The sequence below is a fragment of the Hyperoodon ampullatus genome (assembly GCF_949752795.1).
Source record: "Hyperoodon ampullatus genome assembly, chromosome: 2".
Lineage (NCBI taxonomy): Eukaryota > Metazoa > Chordata > Mammalia > Artiodactyla > Ziphiidae > Hyperoodon > Hyperoodon ampullatus.
Genome location: NC_136915.1, coordinates 110,195,210 through 110,219,979, shown reverse-complemented (window position 1 = coordinate 110,219,979; position 24,770 = coordinate 110,195,210). Strand labels below are relative to the sequence as shown.

The 24,770-nt window shown below is 40.7% G+C and overlaps 1 protein-coding gene across 4 annotated transcripts in view; it reads right to left on the bottom strand.

Annotated features, from left to right (window-relative positions):
- The window catches only part of SETDB1 (SET domain bifurcated histone lysine methyltransferase 1), a gene marked incomplete at its 5' end in the record, with an annotated part of 28,326 nt that extends 8,536 nt beyond the window's left edge, over positions 1 to 19,790 (bottom strand). For 2 of the 4 annotated variants that reach the window (XM_079697293.1, XM_079697295.1), the window contains 13 exons: positions 654 to 770; positions 1,215 to 1,838; positions 2,475 to 2,633; positions 2,717 to 2,882; positions 3,559 to 3,688; positions 4,480 to 4,670; positions 5,609 to 5,682; positions 6,361 to 6,562; positions 6,730 to 6,855; positions 7,611 to 7,710; positions 8,653 to 8,687; positions 18,687 to 18,838; positions 19,531 to 19,790. In XM_079697293.1, coding sequence (XP_079553419.1) covers positions 654 to 770; positions 1,215 to 1,838; positions 2,475 to 2,633; positions 2,717 to 2,882; positions 3,559 to 3,688; positions 4,480 to 4,670; positions 5,609 to 5,682; positions 6,361 to 6,562; positions 6,730 to 6,855; positions 7,611 to 7,710; positions 8,653 to 8,687; positions 18,687 to 18,838; positions 19,531 to 19,790 — 2,336 coding nt within the window. The remainder of the gene's footprint in view (positions 1 to 653; positions 771 to 1,214; positions 1,839 to 2,474; positions 2,634 to 2,716; positions 2,883 to 3,558; positions 3,689 to 4,479; positions 4,671 to 5,608; positions 5,683 to 6,360; positions 6,563 to 6,729; positions 6,856 to 7,610; positions 7,711 to 8,652; positions 8,688 to 18,686; positions 18,839 to 19,530) is intronic. The other 2 variants (XM_079697294.1, XM_079697296.1) reach the window with 1 other exon arrangement.
- Positions 19,791 to 24,770: the final 4,980 nt, after the last annotated feature.

Here is a 24,770-nt window from a genome sequence, read left to right as displayed (position 1 = left end):
CTGTTCTTTCCCTCCCATTCCGCAATCTATGAAGTTCTGCAGCTCTACCTCCAAGTGCATCCCCAAGTGTACCCGCTTTCATCTCTACTGCCACCTTCATTCTAGTACAAGCCCCAGCAACCACCACTTCTTACCTATGTTCCTGAAAGTATCTAATTGGTCTACCAAATTCTACTTTTGCTGCCCTAAAGACTTATTTTTCATAGAGAAGTCAGAGTAATCTTTAAAAGGCAGATCACATCATTTGCCTGCTTAAAAATTCCCTAACAGCTTCCCATCATATCATGAATTTGACTCTAATTTTTATTCTGATTTACAAAGTCCTATATAATCAGGTCTCCTCTCTGAACACATCTCGCTTACCAGAGTAAACCACAATCTGTTAGAATAATCGTACAGCTCTGAAATCAAGGCTATCTTTTACTGCATCAGAAAATTGCTAGATACTATTCAATCATTATATGTATTCATTTCAAGGAAAGCTCAAGGAAGAAACATGTGCTGGGAATTCAGTAACTAAGGCTTAATTGATAAAATGTCTGTTTCAGTTATCCTATTTTTGGCTCCAATTTTTAGAATTCTGATGGTTGTTACAAGCACAGAAAAATAAGAATTCAGTCTCTGAGGTGCTTCACTTTCCCCTGACTACTTACCCTGTGGGCAGACACTCTTCTAGTCTCTTGTACTGGTAGCCAGCATTAGGGTTGATTTGGCCGCCTGGGGTGCAGGCTGTAGCCTGGATAGTTAGCTGATGGCAGGCACACTTGGACCTGTATAAAATAGAAGGGTACAACAGCTACAGCTGTGAGACTTTCTTTAGAGGCAAGAAGTTACTACTGATAAAAGGATGGTGATAAAGTAGTGAAATTTTTCTTCTTGCATACATATAAGTGAGAAAGTTAGAGACAGAATATGACAGAGTGAGAATAAGATAAAGAGATAGAGAACAAAACAAGTGGCAACCGAAAGCATAATGGAGGGAAGCAAAGGAAAAGGAGAATCAGAGAAACGAACGTAAGACACATGCATCCAGGGTTAAGCTGTGGGGCCCCAGCCTCTCAGTCTCATAGTTTTCATGGAGGCCTTACGGCAGGAGCTCCAGCTAAGGAGGTAAAGGGAGGTGAGGAAAGGAGAAGTGCAGTATAAGGCAAAGAAGTGGAAAGACAATCACAACAAAGTTGGAGGCAGGGCCAGCAACTCCCTAACCAACTCACTTGTCCCGGCACCCATCTTTGCAGTCACAGCGAACCAGAAATTCAGGGTCTGTGTTAATGAAAACACCCTTGCCCGGGATTCGTTCCTTGCTGTAGGCCACCTGAGGTGGAGGAGTTGTGTCAATCTCATTGACACAGGACAGAGGAACATCTTCCTTCCCATAGGTGATGTCCAAAATATAGTAAAAAGGCTTATAGGGCTGAAACTTTCGGTCCACAAGAACATATGGATCCAAACAGAACATCTCCAGGAAAAGGAAGTCACAGCCTGTCTCAAAAAGGTAGCGCTCAATCTCTTGCATTGTCCGAAGGCAGAGGCCACAGGGTGTCTTATAGATAACATGAAAGCCCATTTTGCGGTTAACTCGGCGCCGGGCTGTCATCCGCCGGAAGTCATACAGTAGTGGGACTAGGAGAGGGTTCTTTCCCCGATACTGCTCATTTCTCATAGGTCTGACTCGAGACAGACAAGTATAGCTGCAGACATGAGGTAAGTAGAAAAGCTTCTCCATGGGGGCGCGGTAGGAGGGCTCTGCTGGGGCCCGCTCCAGCATGCCATGGAAGGCTGGGGGTGCTGGGGGAGCTGGGGGTGCTGGGGCAGAGGTTGTGGATCCTAAAGGTGATCTGCAAATGAGATGCAAGAATTCAGATAAGAAAGCAATAGCACCTCTCTGGTGTACACTTAGTCCATCAGCTGGCTCAACCACTTTTCTAACCTTTCAAATAGCTGTCCTCTTAAAGCTAAAGATGATACAAGAAAGTCAAATTTCCCCTTGCCTTACTAAACCTGGACAATGACATGCTCTGGTTACTCTTCAGTGACTAATAATATCTCTATTTCAACAGCATATATTTTCCTAAGATTTTTTTTGCCTGTGACTTATGGAAGTAGAGTCCAGTCTTCTACCAATGCTAGTTTTTCCTGCTATGTGTCCTATAAATGCTCTTACTGACTCCCACGATTCAAGGAAAGAGGCTACAGAGTTCCCTTTCTATTGTACCAATGATGACACCATATTCAATAAGCAATCTTAACAAATTACTTTCTGGTGATTTTATTTTTAGGCGCCTAGTTTCTAATTCAATTATTTTTACATTCTGCTTCCTGGAAACGTCCAAGGTTAAAGCTTCCTTTTCAAGTTCAAACTTCTCACCATCATAATCTTAACTAGACCCCTTATGGCCAAGGAACCTCCCTATACAGTGACCACTCAGTCCACACCGCCAACACCCCCAACAGAGAGCCTGAGATTTTCTCACCTATGTGTCTGACTGATCCCAGGTTTCCCACCAGGGGCATTTTCACTGAGTGCAGGGGATGTAGGGGAGGAATGACCAGAGCCCACAGATCCTGGCCGGAAGGATGTGCTTTTTTTGGCTACCTGCTTCCGAGATTGGGCAAGCTGGCTTTCCAAGCTTCTAGGAGATTAGAGATCATATAGTAAGGGATACAGAAAATACAATATGAAAGAAACCAGCGAAAAAGAAGGAATAGCACTCACTCACTGTCACCTGCCTGGGGGGACAGAGGTGGACCAGGTGGGGCAGGTGGGGCAGGTGGGGCAGGTGGAGCTGTAGGCTGAGGGGGCTCCACTGGCTTGAACTGGGTTCCAGTACTGGTCAGATCCTGAGTGTACTGGACCACGGGACCTTTGCTCCTCACAGCACCTATAGGAAAAAGGAAACTGACCATTGAGAAGATGAGAACTGTGTCATTTATATTCATGCACACATCTAATCCTCAATTTATATAATCTAAAAAAGCAACAGTGGAAACATTTTGACTAAGTGCTAAGACTGTCAGATCTCACTATTTACACCAATGAGTGGGAATATTGGCACAGGCTGACTTTTACTTAAATAACAGGATTTTATCTTCCTGCCTCAGACGATTTACATTAGTAATTATCTTATACTTTAGTAAAATTTTTCAAAAACACATTCTTCGATCAACTAATGTTGTCAGGAAAAAGTAACCAGAAAGTATGCCAGGAATATATAAAAACAAAAACAAAACCGGTTTGGGCTTTAAAAAAATTGACCACAGATAAGACACAAAGCATATAATCTTCACGTGGATAACAGAGGTAATTACTACCGACAATACCCCTAACCTAAGCCAGTTGTTTCAGATTTTTATGTGCTTTTTAGAACAAATCAGAGCCATAGCATGTGGAGGCAGCATCACAAATCCATCACCACTACTGGAAACAATTCAGGGCACATGTCCTGTTTTCAATGAGTCAGTAGTGTAATCCTGGCAAACAAAGGATATAGCTGTACATAAACCCCTTTGCTGGTCTGTCCATTTCTTCCTTCTCCCAGGGTATCTTTCAGGACATACCCATATTTGGACGTGTCCTGAGCTGTCCGCCTTGCTTCTTCTCCAGTGCAGAGGCTGAGGATGTCTTCATGCTGAACATGGGCTCCAGCCGTGTAGAGCCTCGATAGATCCATTCACATCTTTTGTCATCCTGGGGGATTGGGAGGAAGGAAAGGTGGCGGGGGGAATGGGTTAAAGGCTAGAATCTACACCGCCGCTTGTGAAGAATATATACTATGTGCCTCCCTTGGGCGAAATCTCCCTGATGAGCCCTGAATTCCCTATCTATTCAATAAACTTATGTGCCAGGCTCCATGACAGGCATCAGGAATTCAACAACAACAAAAACAAACAAACAAAAAACCCCCAAACAAAAACACATATATTCCTTGTGTGAAAAATTATAAGAGAGATGATGTTTATACTGAGTATAAGAAGTGTAACAAGGATCATAAGGCCTTAGGATCAAAGGGCTGAAATAGTTCAGAGAAGAAATATAATTCTAAGAAAGGCATGAGACAGAAGAAAAGGATAGGTATAGAAGATCTAAGAGTTAAACTGGGCCTTGAAAGATCATCGAGACCTCGAATTCACTGATCCTTCTTTTTTGTCCCACTATGCTATCAAAGCCCTAACCCTGGCAAACAGAACTAGCCACCTTCTCTGTACCTACATGCATTGTGGATACTCCTGGAGAAAAACAAAAACACTGTCATGCAGATTAGTGTCATAATTAAATACAGGGAATTTATTTTTAATAACCACTCATATAGGAACCAAAAAAGAGATAAAGTAAAATTTGACCCAAAACAGCAAGAACAGGTAAGAGGGTAAGAAAGAGGAAAACCATGGCATTTCTACAAAATCATCATCATTATTGCCTCTTATGCTCCCCCATCTCACCCAAATCCCTGCCTCTAAAACTCTAGGGAAGAAGAGTACCAGGAAGAGGATCCTGACTAGGCTGCCGTCCACCTCCTCAACTCGGGACTTCCACCACGTGCCTTCCCACTCAGTCTTGATAAGCTGTCCACTCTTGAGCAAAACCATGGGGCGGTTGGGGTAAGCAGTGATATACTCCTCTATGAAGTCTCGGCAGGAGATGTCTTCTATGTCCTCCCAAGTCTTTTTCACTGTCCCAAGGAAGAAGTAGGGCTGAGAGAGGGCAGGTAGGGCATGTCTTGATAGGGGAAAATGGTTGGCAAGGAGACGTTTGGTATTTTTCAGGTTGGGAGGAGAGAAAAAATAAACGAAGAAATCATAACCTCAAGGGAAGCAAAACCAAGATCACCTAAAAGTATTGAACCTAATGTGTAAATGTACACTCAAATAAAGTAAATACTAAATAAGCAATATGAAAACATAGGTGAGGCACTAATTTCATAAAAATGTTTGTTTCTTCTTAGGAAAAGTCAAGTGGAAATTCTTGCTAACTTGGTAAGTCTAAAGGTAAATCAAAAACAATCAGGTGGCACCATGAAATTGATTTTAAAAAACCTGTCCTTCCTTCTCATGCTCTATCAGGCTTTTAAGGGACCCTGGATGTATTTACTGCCATGTTATGTGGAAACACAGCCATGTTAGTTGACTATTCTGCAATTAAAAACAGTTGCTTCTGTTAAGAGTCTCTCCCAAGCCAGAGTCACAAGTATAGAGGACACTACGAAGCCCCCATCTAATACAGCTTCTGTAGAAAGCACCATGAGAAAGTGCTATGAAAGCACTATGCAGACTACAGATTTACACAAATGTTAGATTAAGCATGAAACTAGGAAAGAAGTAATATCTTCTCAAACCTAAATCACTCAGAAATGAAATCAAAAGACATCTACAATATGAGCATCCACTCAAGGTCAGTCATCATCTTCTAGTGTCTGACTCCTTGGCTGCAAAGACCCAGCACTAGAGATGAGCAAATAAAACTGTAACTCTCAAAGGACATTAATCAAACTTATCCTCTTTGAGACTAAAGCACCAAAAACATTAGGGCCTTTTAATTGGTTGTCTTAAGAAGAAATACAAGGTAGAGGAGGAAATGGATAGAACTAAGGAAGAAAGGAGGGACACTCACGTGGCCGGCAAATGGGATACAGTTCAGACTGTGTAACATAGGAAGCGTAGCCATCATCAAAGAAAATGAGAAACCTGTAAGGAAAGAGTGATGGTAGAAAGATTGGGGGTTATGATATTTAACATGACCGACAGAAATTATCCTATCATAGCTTCCACGCCTCTGGATCACAAACAGGACACACTCCAGGGGAAGATGTTTGGTGCACTACTTTCTTCCTACTATTCTCTCTTCCCACCCCAAGAGTTAAGAATTCTCCCTTAGGTTAGCAGATGCAAACTATTACATATAGAATGGATAAACAATAAGGTCCTACTGTATGGCACAAGGAACTATATTTAATATCTTGTGATAAACCATAATGGAAAAGAATATTAGAATTCTCCCTTAATCTAACCAACATATCCCCACTTTGCCAAAAGCTATTTATTCTTATTACACTGTCGGATTCCTACACTGCTGAAAAACATTTAGTCTCCATTTCTTCCTTCTATATGAATTCTTTATTCCACCTAACCATTAATCAATCTGAATTATTCTCCCCTACCTAGTTTTCTCCTTGAGAAAAGGAGAAAAAAGGGTGGGGGGGGAGCGAGAAAGAATCATCCACATGACTCCATGGAAAAGAAAGAGTTTCTGGCCACTGGGGACTAAGAACACAAAAGCTAATTGTGAGATCTGGACTGTGGCTTGAACAGGGCAGGTGCTGTGCTCCCGGCTCCCACTCTCTTTACAATCCTCTGTCCAGGTACCTGAGCTTGTTTTTGACGTTTGGTGTCTCAGCTACAATGCCAGCGTAGAGCCAGACCTGATTCCCATCTTTGTATTTGGCCACTACTCGACTGCCCACATACAGCTTGTCAGCAGGAGGGTGGTAATCATAGGCAATATGGTTCCCTGACAGAAGACTCTTTCCTTTGTTGTCAAATTTCACCTTGTACTTCTTTCCTGGCCCTGAGTAAAAGGGAAAGATAAACAAAAAATTTAAAAAACCATCAGTTTCTGTGTGAATCCTGGTTGCTACGTGAGAGACAAAAGGCAAGGCTATGGGGAAAAGAAGCAATCAGCATTGGAGACCTGCAGGTTGTCTTTCATTAGTTCTTCCTCTAGCTTGAACATACCAACCGTCTGGATGGCAATAAGGGTGCCTTTGTGCCACGTCTTAGTTCTCTTCTTGCCCAGAATGCGCATGCTAACTACCAGGTCACCATCTTTACTTAATTCTCCAGACATTTGACTCAAGGTTCCTAGGAAGAAAGCATAAAGAAGATATGGCATAGACTGGGGAAAGAATGGAAAAATAAAGTGAGTACTGGGTTACTGGGGCAAGTGGGGTAATCTTTTGATCCTTAGCCACTTTTACCGCTCTGTTGGCCAAGGGTAGAAATATGACACAGCCGAATCAACTGTTTATGCTAACAGGAAAAACTTGAATTGAAATTCACATGTAACTCAAGACCATCTCACTTTAACCAAATATTTCCAACTCCTTACTAATAATATTAATTACCACTCATTAAATGACATGTAGCATTTTATAAAACATTTTCCTGGGAGGGATCTCTTAACAGCCACACTCTACAAAGCTTCCCTCAGACCTCTTTTTAAGGGTTTGAGTTACTCTCTTCTCTTTAACCTTCATCTGGAAGAAGAAATCATGAGCATGGAGCTAAAAAGGTATTTGGACAAAGCCATCACACAGTAGAAAACCAGCAGACAAAAGACTTAAGCCAAGGGACTTCCCTGGTGGTCCAGTGGTTAGGACTCCGCACTTTCACTGCCGTGGGCCTAGGTTCAATACCTGGTTGGGGAACTAAGATCCCGTAAGCTGTTCAGCAGGGGGTGAAAAGACAAGCAGACAGCAAGGAAAATCTGTGGTGTTAAAAGAACCAAACAGAGGTGGAGAAGGATTCTGAAATGCTAAAACAAAGCCAGTTATCCATGAAATCTCTTTGTAGGATTTCACGCCCGCACCTATACCGAGGTGCCTCCTGACTCTAACCTTTGTGTAGATCCTGGGAACTGCTCTTCTTGTTGACAGCATCCATGAACTTCTGGACATCTTGAGCTGACTTTCTTAAGGCAGCCATAGCTTCACGGAGCTGTAAGGAAGGGGATGAGGGAAACAAGTTTTAAAATAGTAGCACCGGTTCTTTTTTAACATCTTTATTGGAATATAATTGCTTTACAATGTTGTGCTAGTTTCTGCTGTACAACAAAGTGAATCAGCTATAGGTATACATATATCGCCATATCCTCTCCCTCTTGCGTCTCCCTCCCACCCTCCCTATCCCCCCCCACCAGGTGGTCACAAAGCACCAAGCTGATCTCCCTGTGCGATGCAGCTGCTTCCCACTAGCTATCTGTTTTACATTTGGTAGTGTATATATGTCAATGCTACTCTCTCACTTCATCCCAGTTTACCCTTCTCCCTCCCTGTGTCCTCACGTCCATTCTCTACATCTGCGTCTTTATTCCTGTCCTGCCCCTAGGTTCATCAGAACCTTTTTTTTTTTTTTAGATTCCATATATACGTGTTGGCATACAGTATTTGTTTTTCTCTTTCTGACTTACTTCACTCTGTATGACAGACTCTAGGTCCACCCACCTCACTACAAATAACTCAATTTCATTTCTTTTTATGGCTGAGTAATACTCCATTGTATATATGTAGCACCAGTTCTCGAGAATAAGAACTTGTCTTTTAAAAAGCAAAATAGAATGAGTTATGTTTAGAAGCTTATAGTTACTTTATCAGGCAAAACCTGCCCTTTCTTCCAAATCTGGTTCAGAAATCAGCTTTAGGAAACTATCCTTGATTATTTTAACTGCCAAATTCTACATTCATATAGCACTCAGTGCATGCATCTATTAAGAAACTTCTGCATTCTTTTAACACCTATTAGAGAACTGCAACCCATAGGGCTGATTATGCAGGGTGAATGATTATATGCTGATAGTGAACTGACCGAATGGTCAGGCCAAAAGTTTCTCCCATTTGCATATTCTTATCTCTCACCCTTCTCTTACCCATTCCAACTTACCTTCTGGTCTTTTGGAGTTCTGCTCCCAGCATCACCTACAGATGAGAAAAACTCTGAGTGTAAGGGACTTACACGTAAGAATTTCCAAGAAATCAAGAACTAAGCTACTTAACAGGATTACCATGGAAACATTATTGGTAACAACTGAAAACTAGATATAGATATACATATCTATGTGAAAGTACCAAAAGCATTCAGAAAGATACACAGCAAATAGGTAACAGTGCTTACCTGGGGATAAAGTACTGGGACAGGTGATATTCTGTGGGATTTGGGGTTTTCAAATATTTGAATTCTCTTTTTTAAAATTTATTTATTTTTATTTTTTGGCTGCGTTGGGTCTTCGTTGCTGTGCGTGGCCTTTCTCTAGTTGCGGCGAGCGGGGGCTACTCTTCGTTGCAGTGTATGGGCTTCTCATTGTGGTGGCTTCTCTTGTTGAGGAGCACAGGCTCTAGGTGCTTGGGCTTCAGTAGTTGTGGCACACGGGCTCAGTAGTTGTGGCTCGCGGGCTCCAGAGCACAAGCTCAGCAGTTGTGGTACGTGGGCTTAGTTGCTCCACGGCATGTGGGATCTTCCCAGACCAGGGCTCGAACCCATGTCCCCTGCATTGGCAGGTGGACTCTTAACCACGGCGCCACCAGGGAAGCCCAAATATTTGAATTCTTATAACAATAATTTATTTATGGGTTATTTGAATGATTTGAAAAGTGAAATATAGTCAGTGAATTAAGCAAAAATGTTTCTTCTTGAGTAGTGCTGTCCAACAGAACTTCCTGCCATGATAAACATGTTCTGTATCTACACTGTCTAATATGTTAAAATTTGGCTACTAAGCACGTGAAATGAACTTTAAATTTTATTAAAAAATTTTTAAAAATCAGGTATAATTCACATACCAAGAAATTTACCCATTTAAAATGTTTAATTCAGTGGTTTTTAGTGTATTCACAAGGTTGTACAACCACTACCACTATCTAATTCTAGAACATTTTCATCACCCTGAAAAGAAACCCTACTAATGAGTATGGGGTTTCTTTTCGGAGTGATGAAAATACCCATTAGCACTCACTCTCCATTCCACCCTTCCCACAACCCCCAGCAACCATTAATCTACTTTGTGTCTCTATGGATTTGCCTATTCTGGATATTTCATATAAACGGAGTCATATTATATGTGGTGTATCATATCAGATTCATCTATGTTGCAACATTTATCAGAACTTCATTCCTTTATATGATTGAATAATATTCCATTGTATGGCTATGACATATTTTATTTATCCATTCATCAGTTGATGGACATTTGGGTTGTTTCTGCTTTTTGGCTGTTAGGAATAATGTTGATAGGCACATTTGAGTATCAGTTTTTATGTGGGCATATGTTCTCATTTCTCTTGGGTATATGGCTAGGAGTGGAATTGCTAGGCCATAAGGTTTAACCTTTTGAGGAACTGAAAGATTTGTCCAAACTGGCTGTACCATTTTACATTCCCACCAGCAATTTAGAGGGTTCCAATTTCTCCACATCCTTGTCAACACTTATTACTGTCTATCTTTTTAACTACAGCTATCCTAATAAGTATAAAGTAGTTTTGACTTGCATTTCCTTAACAACTAATGATGTTGAACATCTTTTCATATACTTATTGGTCATTTTCACATCTTCTTTGAAGAAATATCTATTCAAATCTTTTGCCCATTTTTAACTGGGTCATTTGTCTTTTTATTCTTGAGTTGTAAGAGTTCTTTATACATTCTGGAAAATACTAGGCTTCACATTTCACATAATTTATTTTTTTATTTTTGGCCACATCACATGGCTTGTGGGATTTTAGTTCCCTGACCAACCTCTATTTGTGGCAAGCGGGGGCTACTCTTTGTTGCAGTGCGCGGGTTTCTCATTGCAATGACTTCTCTTGTTGTGGAGCATGGGCTCTAGGTGTGCGGGCTTCAGTAGCTGTGGCACACAGGCTCAGCAGTTGTGGCTCGCGGGCTCTAGAGCACAGGCTCAGGAGTTGTGGCGCATGGGCTTAGTTGCTCCATGGCATGTGGCATCTTACTGGACCAGGGCTCGAACCCGTGTCCTCTGCATTGGCAGGCAGATTCTTAACCACTGTGCCATCAGGGAAGTCCCAACATGCAGTTTTTTTGTTTTTATTTTTGGCTGCATCGGGTCTTAGTTGCAGCACGCGGGATCTTTGTTGTGGCATGCAGGATCTTTCGTTACAGTGCGTGGGCTCTTCGTTGCGGCACACGGGATTCTCTAGTTGTGGTGCACAGGCTCCAGAGCGTGCATGCTCTAGAGCTCGTGGGCTCTGTAGTTTGCGGCACGTGGGCTCTCTGGTTGAGGTGCACAGGCTTAGCTGCCCCACGGCATGTGGGATCTTAGTTCCCCAACCAGGGATTGAACCTGCATCCCCTGCATTGGAAGGCGTATTCTTAACCACTGGACCACCAGGGAAGTCCCCTTCATGCAGTTTTTATGTTGTTTTTTATCTCCACACTTAAAATAACTAGGAAAGTATTCCCTATCAGGACCTACAAATCTGATTCTTTTTTCCCCCAATTTTTTTTATTGTGGCAAAATACACATAACACAGAATTTACCATCTTAACCATTTTTAAGTGCACAGTTCAGTGGTATTAAGTACATTCATGTCACTGTGCAACCATTACCATCAGTCATCTCCAGAACTCTAAGTCACCAAGTTAAGACATGAGGAACAGGACAGAGGGAGCATGAGGGAGTATAGTCATCTGTACGAAAGGTCTGAATTAAATGTCCAGCTTTGCTAAAAATATAAGCAGAAACTTTACACCAATAAATTGAATACTTAAGAAAAAATATAAATTACTAGAAAATTACAAGTTACCAAATCTGACTCAAAGAAATAGAAAAGCTTTGCACAAAGTAAATAGATACCTAGATGGCTTCACAGGCAAATTCTATCAAACACTCAAGGGATACATAATTCCAATTTTGCAAACACTTCCCAAGAAAAGAAGAAATACTGCCTATTCCATTCTACAAGGCCACCAAAATCTCAATATTAAAATCACAGAAGGGTAGTACCAAAAAAAAAAAAATATATATATATATATATATATATATATATATATAGGCCTATCTCTGTTATAAAAGTGAAGATGCAAAAATCCTAAATATCAGCACAACAAATCCAGAAATGTTTAAAAAAGATATATTTAGTTGGAGTCATCCAAGGACTATAAGGTTGGAAAACTTAGTGATTTAAAGAAAAATATCCACATAATAATTTTACTAGATATATAAGGTATGTTCGATAAAATCAACATCTACTCATGATAAAAACTCCCAGCAAACTAAGAATACGGGACAAGTTCTATTGCCTGACAAATGACATCTTCGAAAACCTGTAACAAGCAATCAGCCTTAATAGTATAAGATGAAAACATGCCCTTTACAACAAGCCACAGGGGCTGCTCTCGCCTTCTGAGATGGCCCACACTCTGTCTGTGGAGTGTGTTTCTCTCTAAATAAATCCACTTCTTACCTATCAAAAACAAAACAACCAAAAAAAACCACCAAACAAGCCACAAGACAAGGAAGTCCTTGTCATCATCATCACTCCCATTTAACATTATAATAAAGGTCTTAGCTGGTGAAATATGACAAGAAAAACAAGACTTATCTGCCGTAAGTATAGGAAAGGAGGAAAAACTGCAATTATTTTCAGATGACAGTCTACATAGAAAACTTAAATGAAATCACAGAAATAAAAATTTAATAAGATTGCCAGATACAAAAATCTATATGCAAAAGTCAACTGCATGTCTATATACCAGCAGCAACTAGTTGGAAATGTATTTTATTAAAAAAGATATTTTTTGTGGCTACTGAAAATGGTAGTTGGGAATAAACCTGACAAAAGACGTGCAAGCTTTCCGTGGAGAAAATTAATCAACCCTCCTGAAAAATGTTAAGGACTACATAAATGATCTTTGTATAGGAGAGTCAAATACTATGAAATTATCAACTATTCCTAAATTGATCTTGTGATAACGTCAATGGTTTGGGGGTTTTTATTGGTGGGGGGAAGTGGGGAACATGACAAGCTAACTCTCAAATATAAATATAAGCACAACAGGTGAAAAAGAACCAAGACATCTGTGAAGATGAACAAGAAACTGAGGTTACTAGAGTTAAAAGATATTATAAACCCACAGTGATAGGCTCTACAGAGTTGAAACAGGAGGAAATGAAGACCAGTGAAACAGAACAGAAAGTCCAGAAACAAACCCACACAAATATATGGAAATAATTTATGGTAGAGTAGGCAATAGGTAAATCAATAGGAGGGGACGCATTTCAATAATGGTGCTGGAAAACTGTTTAAGAACAATATGAAAAAAAGAAAATACCTTGGATATTACACAAAAAATAAGTTCCACTTGGAATTAAGACATAAATGTGAAAGACAAAACTATGAAACTTTCAAAGGCAATGTAAAAGAAGATCTTTATAGACTCAGGGCAGTAAGGATATAAAAAGCAATGACCATAAAAGAAAATGTTAACGTTAGAACTTCTGTTTATTAACAAATAACATAAAAAGTAAAGACAAAACATAAGTTTGGAGTGATATGTGCATTTTATAACTGCCAACGATTAGTAATCATAATTACAGGAATAATAGGTAGACTTCCTATGAATTAAAAAAAAAACAGTTGAGCAAATGAGCAAGATACATGAACAGACATAACAAAGAAAACCTACAGATGACTCACAAACACATGAAAAGATTCCCAAGTTCATCTGTAGACAGGGAAATCAAATTTTAAAATGAGAGTGTTAAGTGTTGTCAAGGATGTGGAACAGGGCTGCCCTGGTGGCGCAGCAGTTGAGAGTCCGCCTGCTGATGCGGGGGACGCGGGTTCGTGCCCCGGTCCGGAAAGATCCCACATGCCGCGGAGCGGCTGGGCCCGTGAGCCATGGCTGCTGAGCCTGCGCGTCCGGAGCCTGTGCTCCGCAACGGGAGAGGCCATAACAGTGAGAGGCCCACGTACCGCAAAAAAAAAAAAAAAAGGATGTGGAACACAGGCCACTCTCAGCCACTGGTGGTATAAATATAAACTGGCACAACCGCTTTGGAAAGCTGTTTGGTCACTAATTATCCAGCAAGGTTGAAAATTCCATATTTTAAGAACTAGCAACTCCACTCTTACAGTACCCTAGGATATCTTAAAAAGATTCTTGCACACGTGCATCAAGAATCATCTACAAGAATATTTAGGGCATTATTTACAATTGCAAAAAAACTGAGAACAAATGAAATGTCAACTGTTCGGAGACTAGATAAACTGTGGCATATTCACATAATGGAACACCATACTGCAGTAGCAACTGAACCAAGCATCACACATCAGCATGATGTTGAAGATGTCTTTGAAGAACGCATACAGTGTCTAAGATTCCATTTATACAGTTCAAAAATAGGCAAAACTACAGCACTTCTGCTAATAGTGATGTGACAAGATTGGACAATCCCCCTATGCAGAAAACAAGTATAAAACCGGACAAAATTGTCAAAAGCAATCATTTCAGGACTTCCCTGGTGGTGCAGTGGTTAAGAATCCCCTTGCTGGGGCTTCCCTGGTGGTGCAGTGGTTGAGAGTCTGCCTGCCAACGCAGGGGATATGGGTTCGAGCCCTGGTATGGGAGGATCCCACATGCCGCGGAGCAGCTGGCCCCATGAGCCACCATTACTGAGCCTGCGCGTCTGGAGCCTGTGCTCCGCAACAAGAGAGGCCGCGATAGTGAGAGGCCCGCGCACCGCGATGAGGAGTGGCCACCGCTTGCCGCAACTAGAGAAAGCCCTCACACAGAAATGAAGACCCAACACAGCCATAAATAAATAAATTAAAGAAAAAAAAAAAAAGAATCCCCTTGCCAATGCATGGGATTGATCCCTGGTCCGGGAAGATCCCACATGTGGCAGAGCAACTAAGCCCGTGCACCACAACTACTGGGCCTGAGCTCTAGAGCCCGCAAGCCACAACTACTGAGCCCATGCACTGCAACTACTGAAGCCTGTAAGCCTAGTGCCCGTGCTCTGCAACAAGAGAAGCCACCACAGTGAGAAGCCCATGCACCGCAATGAAGAGGAGCCCCTGCTCGCTGCAACTAGAGAAAGTCTGTGCACAGCAACGAAGACCCAATGCAGCCAAAAAATTTTTAAAAATCATTTTAGGACACTGGAAATTTGAAAGGCAAACAATAGATTGATAAGTATCCCTGAAAAACTGCTAAAGCTTCTGGTAACAAAGGTGGGAGTCTATGTATCTCTTGCCTGGGGCAGCTCTCATCCCTGCTCCACCTCTAGCTTGGTGGGCAAAAACTGTAGCTTTATCACTGAGGTGCTAGCCATAACAAGCAGATTTGCTAATTTAAGGTTGTAGCTCTTGTTTAGGGTAAGCAGCAAACCAGTAAATTTAACGAGGAGATTCTGAAAATGAGAGAGTCACAGACAGGCTTAGATAAATTCTCTATACATTTCTGGATGACTGCTAAAATATGCATATGCAAAAAGGACCCAAGAGTGCCTGGTTAAAAATGAAGCCCAAGGTCAAAGAAAAAAATCACGAAGGAAATTAAAATTTATGAGTTACATGAAAATGAAAATTCAACATAAAAATTTATGAGATGCAGCAAAGCAATGCTCAGAGGGAAATTTATAGCTTTAAATGTTTATATTAGAAAGGAAGAAAGGTCTAAAGTCAAAAGTCTCAGCTTTGGGCCTCCCTGGTGGCGCAGTGGTTGAGAGTCCGCCTGCCGATGCAGGGGATACGGGTTCGTGCCCCGGTCCGGGAGGATCCCATATGCCGTGGAGCGGCTGGGCCCGTGAGCCATGGCCGCTGAGCCTGCGCGTCCGGAGCCTGTGCTCTGCAACGGGAGAGGCCACAACAGCGAGAGGCCCGCGTACCGCAAAAAAAAAAAAAAAAAAAAAAAAAAAAAAAAAAAAAAAAAAGTCTCAGCTTTGACTTTAAGAAACTAGAAAAAGAAGAGCAAATCAAACCCAAAAAAAGTGGAAGGAAGAAAATAGAGATCAGAGTAGAAATCGATGAAACAGAAAACAGAGAAACAGTAGCAAAAATAAATCAATGAATCCCCAATACTGGTTCCTTGTAAAAGAACAAAAATTGATAAACCTGCATCTAGACTAATCAAGAAAAAAAAGAGATCTAAATAACCAATATCAGGAATGAAAGGGACATCACTACAGAACCTATAGAAATTAAAAAGGATCATAAGGGAATACTATGAACAACTTTATGGCAATAATTTAGACAACTCTGATATAGTGAACAAATTTCTAGAAAGACACAAATGAACAAAATCAACTTGAGAAGAAATAGAAAATCTAAATAGATATTTCAGGTAAAGAAAATGGATTAGTGATTATATTAAAATAGATATATCAGGTAAAGAAAATGGATTGGTGATTTATCTTCCCATGATAAATTCAATGTGATATCCTGGATTGGATCCTGGAACAGAAAAAAGTCCAGAAATTGAATAAAGTCTGGAGTTTAGATAAAAGTAATGTACCAATGTTTGTTTCTTAGTTTTGACCAATATATACCATGGTAACATTAACATTAGAAGAAACTGGTGAAAGGTATGCAGGAACTCTCTATTACCTTTGCAATTTTTCCATAAATCTAAAATGATTCCAAACTAAAAAGCTTCCTTAAAAAAGTCTTTCCACGAAGAAAAGTCCAGGCCAAGATGGTCTCATTGCTTAATTTATCAAACATTTAAGGAAGAAATAATACCATTCCATACAACTCAGAGGAAGGAACACGTCCCAACTCATCTTATAAGGCCCATATTACCCTGCTATCAAAGGCAAAGACATCACAATAAAACTACAAACCAATAGCCCTCAAACATATGTGCAAAAATTTTTTAAACATTTGCAAATCCAATACAGCAACATATAAAAAGGATTATGCACTAAGACGAAGTGGGAGGTGGGGATGGGAGAGTTATTCCAGGAACAAAAGATTGGTTTAACATATAACAAATAATTATTGTAATATATCCTATTAATAGGATAAAGGACAAAAGCCATTATGATCACCTGAGGACAACAGAGAAAAAGTAGCTGACAAAATCTGAAATCGAATCCAGCTATTTTAAAAACTCTCAGCAAACTAGGAATAGAAGCGACTTCTCTCAACCTGATAAAGGATACCTACAGCTCACATCATAATTAATGACTAAACATAAAATGCTCCCCTGATAAAATCAGGAACAAGAAAAGGATGTCTGCTCTTTTTTCAACATCATACTGGAGGTTCTAGCAAGCATAATAAGGCAAGGGAAAAACACAAGACATCTAGATTAGAAAGGAAGAAGTAAAATGACTATTTGCAGACAGCATGGTCTAATGTATAGAAAATCCTAAGGGAGCCACAAAGAACTTCTAGGAAACTGATAAGCTGATGCTAAAATTTATTTGGATTATATATGAAATACAAATGAATTTGGAGGACTTTCACTAAGTGATTTTAATACTTACTGTAAAGCTACAGTAATTAAGACAGTGTGGTGCTGGTATAAAAATAAACATTTAGTTCAATGTGACCCTCAAATACAACATATAGCCAGCTGATTTTTGACAAGGATACCAAAAGAAGAGTCTTTTCAACCAATGGTGGTGGAACAACTGGATAGCCATAAGCAAAACAAACCAACCAACTACCCTAAGCTCTTACGTTAAGAATTTTTATTCTTCAAAAGACACCATTAAGAAAGTGAAAAGACCACATCTGGGGAAATGTTTGTAAAATAGATCTGATAAATGAATTGTACCTAAAGTATAATAAGTCAGAAGACTTATATATATTGACTTAGAAAAGTCAATAATAAAAAGACAACCCAATTTTTTTTAAAAGGCAAAACGATTTGAATAGATATTTCCTCAAAGAACATATATAAATGGCAAATAAGTATGTGAAAAGATGCTCCATGTCTTTAGGAACATGCAAACTACAATCACAGTGTGAGGGAGTCCCCTAGTGGCCTAATGGTTAGGATTCCGGCTTTCACTGCTGTGGCCTGGGTTCAGTCCCTGGTTGGAGAACAGATCCCACAAGCCACGCAGCGTGGCCAAAAAAAAAAAAAAGCTACAATCCCACTTTGCTAGTGGGAATGTAAAATGATAAGGCCACTTTGGAAAACACAATAGCGGTTTCTTAAAAACTCAAACATACACTTACCTAAGACTTACCAATTCCACTCCTAGGTGGAGTATCCAACAGACATGAAACATAATGTGGACATTAAGACTTACACACCAGGGACTTCCCTGGTGGCGCAGTGGTTAAGAATCCACCTGCCAATGCAGGAGACAAGGGTTTGATCCCTGGTCCAGGAAGATCCCAAGTGCCATGGGGCAACCAAGCCCGTGCGCCACAACTACTGAGCCTGCGCTCTACAGCCTGCGAGACACAACTACTGAGCCCGTGTGTCGCAACTACTGAAGCCCGTGTGCCTAGAGCCTGTGCTCCGCAACACAGAAAAGCCACCACAATGAGAAGCCCGCACACCACAACAAAGAGTAGCTCCCGCTCGCCGCAACTAGAGAAAGCCCGTGCGCAGCAACGAAGACCCAACGCAGCCAAAAATAAATTAATAAACTAAAAACAAACAAACAAAAAACTGTTAAAGAATAGACAAAACCAAATAATCTGTTTTGAGATATATACATAGGTGCTAATGCCACCTATAAAGAAAAGCAAGGGAATTCAGAATACAGGTTACATAGAATGGGGAAAGGAGAATAATTCAATCAGGAAGTAGCAAGAAGTGAAAATCTATGATATCAATACTAACAATCTTCTATTTTTTTTCTGTAACAGACAAGTCCAACAGTTAGGAATATGGAGTTAGTAAGAATGGTTTCTCCTCTCTTTTATCTTCTATTTGCTCATCTTCCCACGTTTCAATTTTAATCCTGAGACTTTCCTGTCCATAGCCTCATCTCTTACCTGAATCAATACTGAGGACATCATCGTCTTCATCAGGAATCTCAATTATTTCTGTAGGCCGGGAAGCTTCATCTTCAGAACTACTGTCCCGGTACTGTAGTCCCAGTTTGGAGTAAAAGTCCTTCACCAAAGACTCACAATTAGTCACTGCCCTAATATTGGAACACACGTAGAAAAGGTCAAAGCCAGCAGAAACAAGTGTAAAAGCTATTAGAATTTATATATATTTCAGTATACACTGACCTCTATTTAAACAGGCCATATTCCAAAGTGTCTCTGTTTTGAATTTTAAATGCTTATCCCATAGAAAAATGTTTAAATAGTAGTTTCCAGACTAGTTCTTCAAAAATCCAGAATAAGCCCAAAGCACGGTCCTTTCAACCTTACCTCATTATTTACCTTGTTATTTGAAAATATGTTCTAGGTGACAACTAGGGCAGGAGAAACAAATCTTCTGGGGGGTTAGGAGTAGAAACAGGGCTCTAGGAACTTATTAAAGCTTCGCAGTTACATAAAACAGCAAGTTTTTATAATATGCACTCCCTAGATGATTCTACTAAGAAAACAAAACAATTGCTCTGAAGTAGAGTGAAGTATAAGGAAGGGGAAGGGAGTCAAGACTTGGACTCCCCTACTGTTGAGCATATTAGCCTCTGATAGATGAATATTATATTATATGGGTGGTTGTGAGGTCAGATTATGGCCCTTAACCCTTGAGGAAGAGTAAGGTTCTACATATCTGTACCTTCTAAAGTACAAAGTGCACAATGTCATGAACAATTATACTACTTTAAAAATGTCTGCCAATAGGTAGATTTCCTCCTATTTCCTATGTGGTTCTTACCTGGATGCATCATCAAACAGCTGGTCAACATGGGCCACCTCGGATTCCTTCTGTATTACCCACGTCTCCAACTCTGCTAGTTGCTTCTTGCGCTGCTGTATACAGTCCATCTTTTCCAGTTCTTCATCAATGAACTGCCGAAGTTCCTCCATAGAGATACCCAGCTCCTCAACCACTGCTTGTTGCAGCTCTGCAATCTCTTCAGACTCCACTGCAGCTGTTGCTGCATCCAAACCAATGCACCCAGGGAGGGAGGACATACTGTTGTCCTCTACATGGAGCAGGAAACTAGAATTACTTTTGGAGTTATTATGACTGCAATAGAGAATTTCAGTCCCCTAATAAAACTCATTCCTACTCCACTACTTGTTACTCAAATATACGTAGTTAGGTTTAATTCTATGTTCTCTTTCCCCATTCTCCAGTATCTGAAGCTGAGATTTTGTAGAGTTCTCATCTCCTGTAGGCTATAGACTATAGGCCTGAATAAAATGCAAAAGTTTGAGAGGGCACGGAAGACATATATTATGCAACAGGGAGCTACCGAAAATAATGTTTTAGGAAACTGAAGAGAACCAATTTATTGAGGAAGATATTTCTGTGGCCTGTGTTCTTTAACTGACTAATGAGATAAATCTTTGTTTGCACGCTCTGCCTAATTTGAACAAATACTCCCCACCTGGAGGGGAGGGTTTGGTCTACAACTCCCTAATTCGTTGTTTTCTCTTTAATTACTTTCCCCCTTACATTACTTTGTTTTTGTGTGGAAATTTCCTTTTTGAAAAGTATAATACTTAAGGACAGAAAAGCTTGCAGCAAAGAGGTTTCCCCAAAGTAAAAGGAAATAAAGCAATTTGGGAATAAAACGTGGCTACTTAAAATCGACAATTCAAATACTCCCACATACAACTCACATTGGCGTTAACTGCTTTTTTTATCAAACGGTTAAAGCAAAACTGATGCCATAATGCCGTGCGACCCCAGCGCCAGTTCTCACTGCCTCCATTTTTCTTTGGCCCACACACCGCCCCACCCCCGCGCTATCCATTTTAGGGGTGCGTCCCACCCACCCGCAAACCCAGCTCAACCCCGCCCCCGCTAGTCTACCGGGGAAGACCTCCTTCCCACCCTCGCCCGACCTCCTACCACAAACAAAACATTCCATACAAGCCCTTGGTCTCCAAATACCTCAACTAACAGTATTTCCCACACCTCCCAGCTTCCAGCTATGATGGCTCTTTCTCACCAACCAGAGCCCAGACTCACGACTCAGGGGTCGGCCTCTGTAGGAAAGAACGAAACCAAAGGGAAAAGGGAGCAGGGGGAGGGGAAGAAGCGTGAGGGAGGGAAGGGGAAGCAAAAAAAAAAAAAAAAAAAAAAAAAAAAAGACGCCGGAAGCAAACCTGAGGTGCCGTTCCGGTCGCCGCGACGGTAGCCTGACGGGGTCAAACCCAAAGGTGCAGGGCGCCCCTCAAAGGCTGGGCAAACTCAGGCGAGTACGCATGCGTCGAGGCAGAGCCTTCCAGGGCACACGTGAGAAACGACCGGTCGGGTAAAGTGGGCGTGGCCTAGAGTATATTACAGAAGCTCCGCCTCTTCCACCACCTCCAACCGGTGGCAGCAATACTAAGTTTATTGTGTAAAGGCTCAGTTGTCAAATACTCTTAGGGTTAGAATTGTTTCTCACTTTTACTTGAGTTTGTTTTATTACGTAAGTTGTACAAATTGTAACAAGTCGAATATTAAGATGTAATAAGAAAAATATGAAAATTTCCTCTCCACCCCATCACTTAACGATCCCTGCTCCTTTGAGAAAAAACAGCTTACTTTTCTAGGCTTGGGTGTACAAGGCCAAACATGTGGATTTTTTAATGTTTTGTTTTCATTTAACATGTGGACATCACATGAAGTCAATAAAAAGGACAAAAGTTGTCTTTTTAACAGTTGCATAATATTTCATAATATGGCTAAACCATATTTAGGAATTTAGGTTGTTTTCAATTTTTAGGCACTACAAATAACTCAACGATAAACATTAACATCCGTTTGCAGTAGTACTTTAATTTCTGTGAAAGAGATTCCCCAAAATGGAATCTGAGTAAAAAAATAATGTACTTTCTTCCATTTTTATTAGGATCTGCTATCAAATTACATTTCAAAAGGTTGAAACAATTTTTACTTCCACTAGCAAATCTGTGAAAGTATCTCTTTTCCCCACACCCTCATTAGGACTATTTGTTAACTATTTATTTATTTAAAATATTTATTTATTTATTTGGTTGCACCAGGTCTTAGTTGCAGCAGGTGGGCTCCTTAGTTGTGGCATGCGAACTCTTAGCTGCTGCATGCATGTGGGATCTAGCTCCGTGACCAGGGATTGAACCCAGGCTCCCTGCACTGGGAGCACAGAGTCCTATCCACTGCGTCACCAGGGAAGTCCCTGGTAACTGTTTAGTTTTTAAGAATTAGATATGTGTTTAAATAGTATCTGTATCAGGACAGACTATGCTATGTGCAGAAACAACTCAAAAGCTTAAAACAGAAACACATATTACTTGCTCACACCGCATAATCATCTCTAGAAAGTTGACAGTGGCGCTCTGCTCATGATAGCTACTCAGAAACCCAGGCTGATGAGCTGCCCTGCCAAAAGGAGAGAACACTAGAGGGTCTCACGTTGGCAATTACAGTGACTCAGGACACTTTAATTTTCAACTCATTGGCTTGAATGAGTCATAAGGCCCTACCCAAACACAAGGGGGCCAGCAAGAACAGTCACGTCTCATCTCTGGAAGGAGGGAGAAGCAGATGTATTTGATGAATCAGCACTATTGACTACCACAGACTCTCATTATTGCTTTAATTTGTTCAGCTATATTTACACTAACTGCATCTAACTTCATTTAAAAAGTATAAACCAGAACGTCCTTCCTTTTTTTTTTTTGGCTGTGCCGCATGCATGTGGGATCTTAGTTCCCCAACTAGGGATGGAACCCGTGTCCCCAGCATTGGAAGCCTGGAGTGTTAACCACTGGACCACCAGTGAAGTCCCCAGAACCTGCTCTGTAAGACTGGAAAAAGGGCCTGAGCATTCAGGATCATGAGAGTTTTTAAAATCCTCTCCTGGTAACCACACTTTCGCCTATGCTCAAATCACCTGCCCACCAGTTTCCTGGGACCAGGCTAAGTGCCTATTTCTAATTGTTAAGACACCAGGAATTGAGGTACAGAGAAGTAAATGTCTCCTCTAGATATTTGAAATTCAGAATATTCCAGACTCACCTCATGATCGTATTATTTTCTAACCTGAGGTAGAAATTTTAGACATATTACTCCTTATAAAACACACACACACACACACACACACACGATATCTATTGAGTGTTTACTTCATACCAGGCACTGTTCTAAGCACTTTACGGTCATTAATTTAATCCTCACAATAATCCTATGAGGTAGGAACTATTATTATTTTCTCCTTTTTTAAATTAAAATTTTAAAACTGAGGTATAATTGACTTACAACATTATGTTAGTTCCAGGTGTATCAAATAATTTTTTTGATATTTGTGTATATTGCAAAATGGTCACCACAATAATTCTAGTTAACATGCTACCATACATAATTTTTTCTTGTGGTGAGAAATTTTACGGTTTTTTTTCTTAGCAATTTTCAAATATGCAATACAGTATTATTAACTATAGTAGCCATGCTGTATATTACATCACCATGACTTCTTTATTTTATAACTAGAAGTTTGTACCTTTCAACTCCCTTCACCCATTTCACCTAACCAACCCCCCACCCCCCGCCATCTCTGGAAACCATCAATTTGTTCTCTGTATAAATTGGTTTTTGGTGGTCTTTTTTTTTTTTTTAAGATTCCACATATAAATGAGACTATACAGTATTTGTCTTTCTCTGTCTGAATTACTTCACTTAGCATTATGCCCTCAGGTCCATTCATATTGTCTCAAATGGCAAGATTTCATCCATTTTTATGGGTGAATAACATTCCATTGTATATATTATTGTCTCTTTTTTTATGGATGAGAAAACTGAGGCACAGAATTAAATAAATTTCCCAAAGCCACAAAGTTAAAAAGTGTCAGAGCATGGCAGTTTGGCCTTACAGCTTGTGGTTTTAAACCTTTATACAATACAGCTTGTTTATCCTAGCTTATGAATGCTTTTTATATCTTTTCCCTCCTTTCTTTTCCTATTCTACTGCCTTTATTTTGTTCTTCTTTCTTTCTATTTTTTTTTGGCCACACCACGTAGCATGTGGGATCTTAGTTCCCCAACCAGGGATTGAACCCGCTCCCCTGCATTGGAAGCCTAGAGTTTTAACCACTGGACCACCAGGGAAGTCCCCTAGATCTTATTTCTTGCCAGGACAAAATAGTCTCCTAATTGATAGGCCTTATTGTAGATCAGTTCTATCAGTAGCTCTGATCATGTCACTCCCCTGCTTTAAAACTGTGTTCTTTATGTTTAAACTTTACAGTATAAAATTTGAGGCTTCATAATTTGGCCCCAATTTACCTCTCTGGCCGTGTTTCCCATTTCTCCTTTCACACTCCTGATTATATGCTATTTACCCAACAAGTTTATGCATTTCACTTTTTTCTGTTTGTTTGTTTTTTGGGTTTTTTTTTTGCGGTACGCGGGCCTCTCACTGCTATGGCCTCTCCCGCTGCGGAGCACAGGCTCCGGACACGCAGGCCCAGTGGCCATGGCTCACGGGCCCAGCCGCTATGGCTCACGGGCCCAGCCGCTCTGCGGCATGTGGGATCCTCCCTGACCAGGGCACGAACCCATGTCCCCTGCATCGGCAGGCGGACTCTCAACCACTGCGCCACCAGGGAAGCCCCTGCATTTAACTTTTATATCTTCATACTTCTGTTTACCATGATCTATCTCCTGGAATGACCCTTCCCTTTCTGTTGGTGAAATATTAATTCTCTAAGGCCCAACTCAAATGTCTTCTCTGTGAAGTTTTCATAGACCAGCAGTTGTCAAACTTTAGTATGTATCAGAATCACCTGGAGGGCTTGTTAAACCACAGATTGCTGTCCCCACACCACACTTGGAATAGGTCTGGGTGGAGTCTGAGAATCTGCATGTCTAAAATTTTCCCAGTTGATGCCCATGCCATTGGTACTGGGACCAGAGTTTAAGAATCATTGTTCTAGGCACTTCCCTGGTGGCACAGTGGTTAAGAATCTGCCTGCCAATGC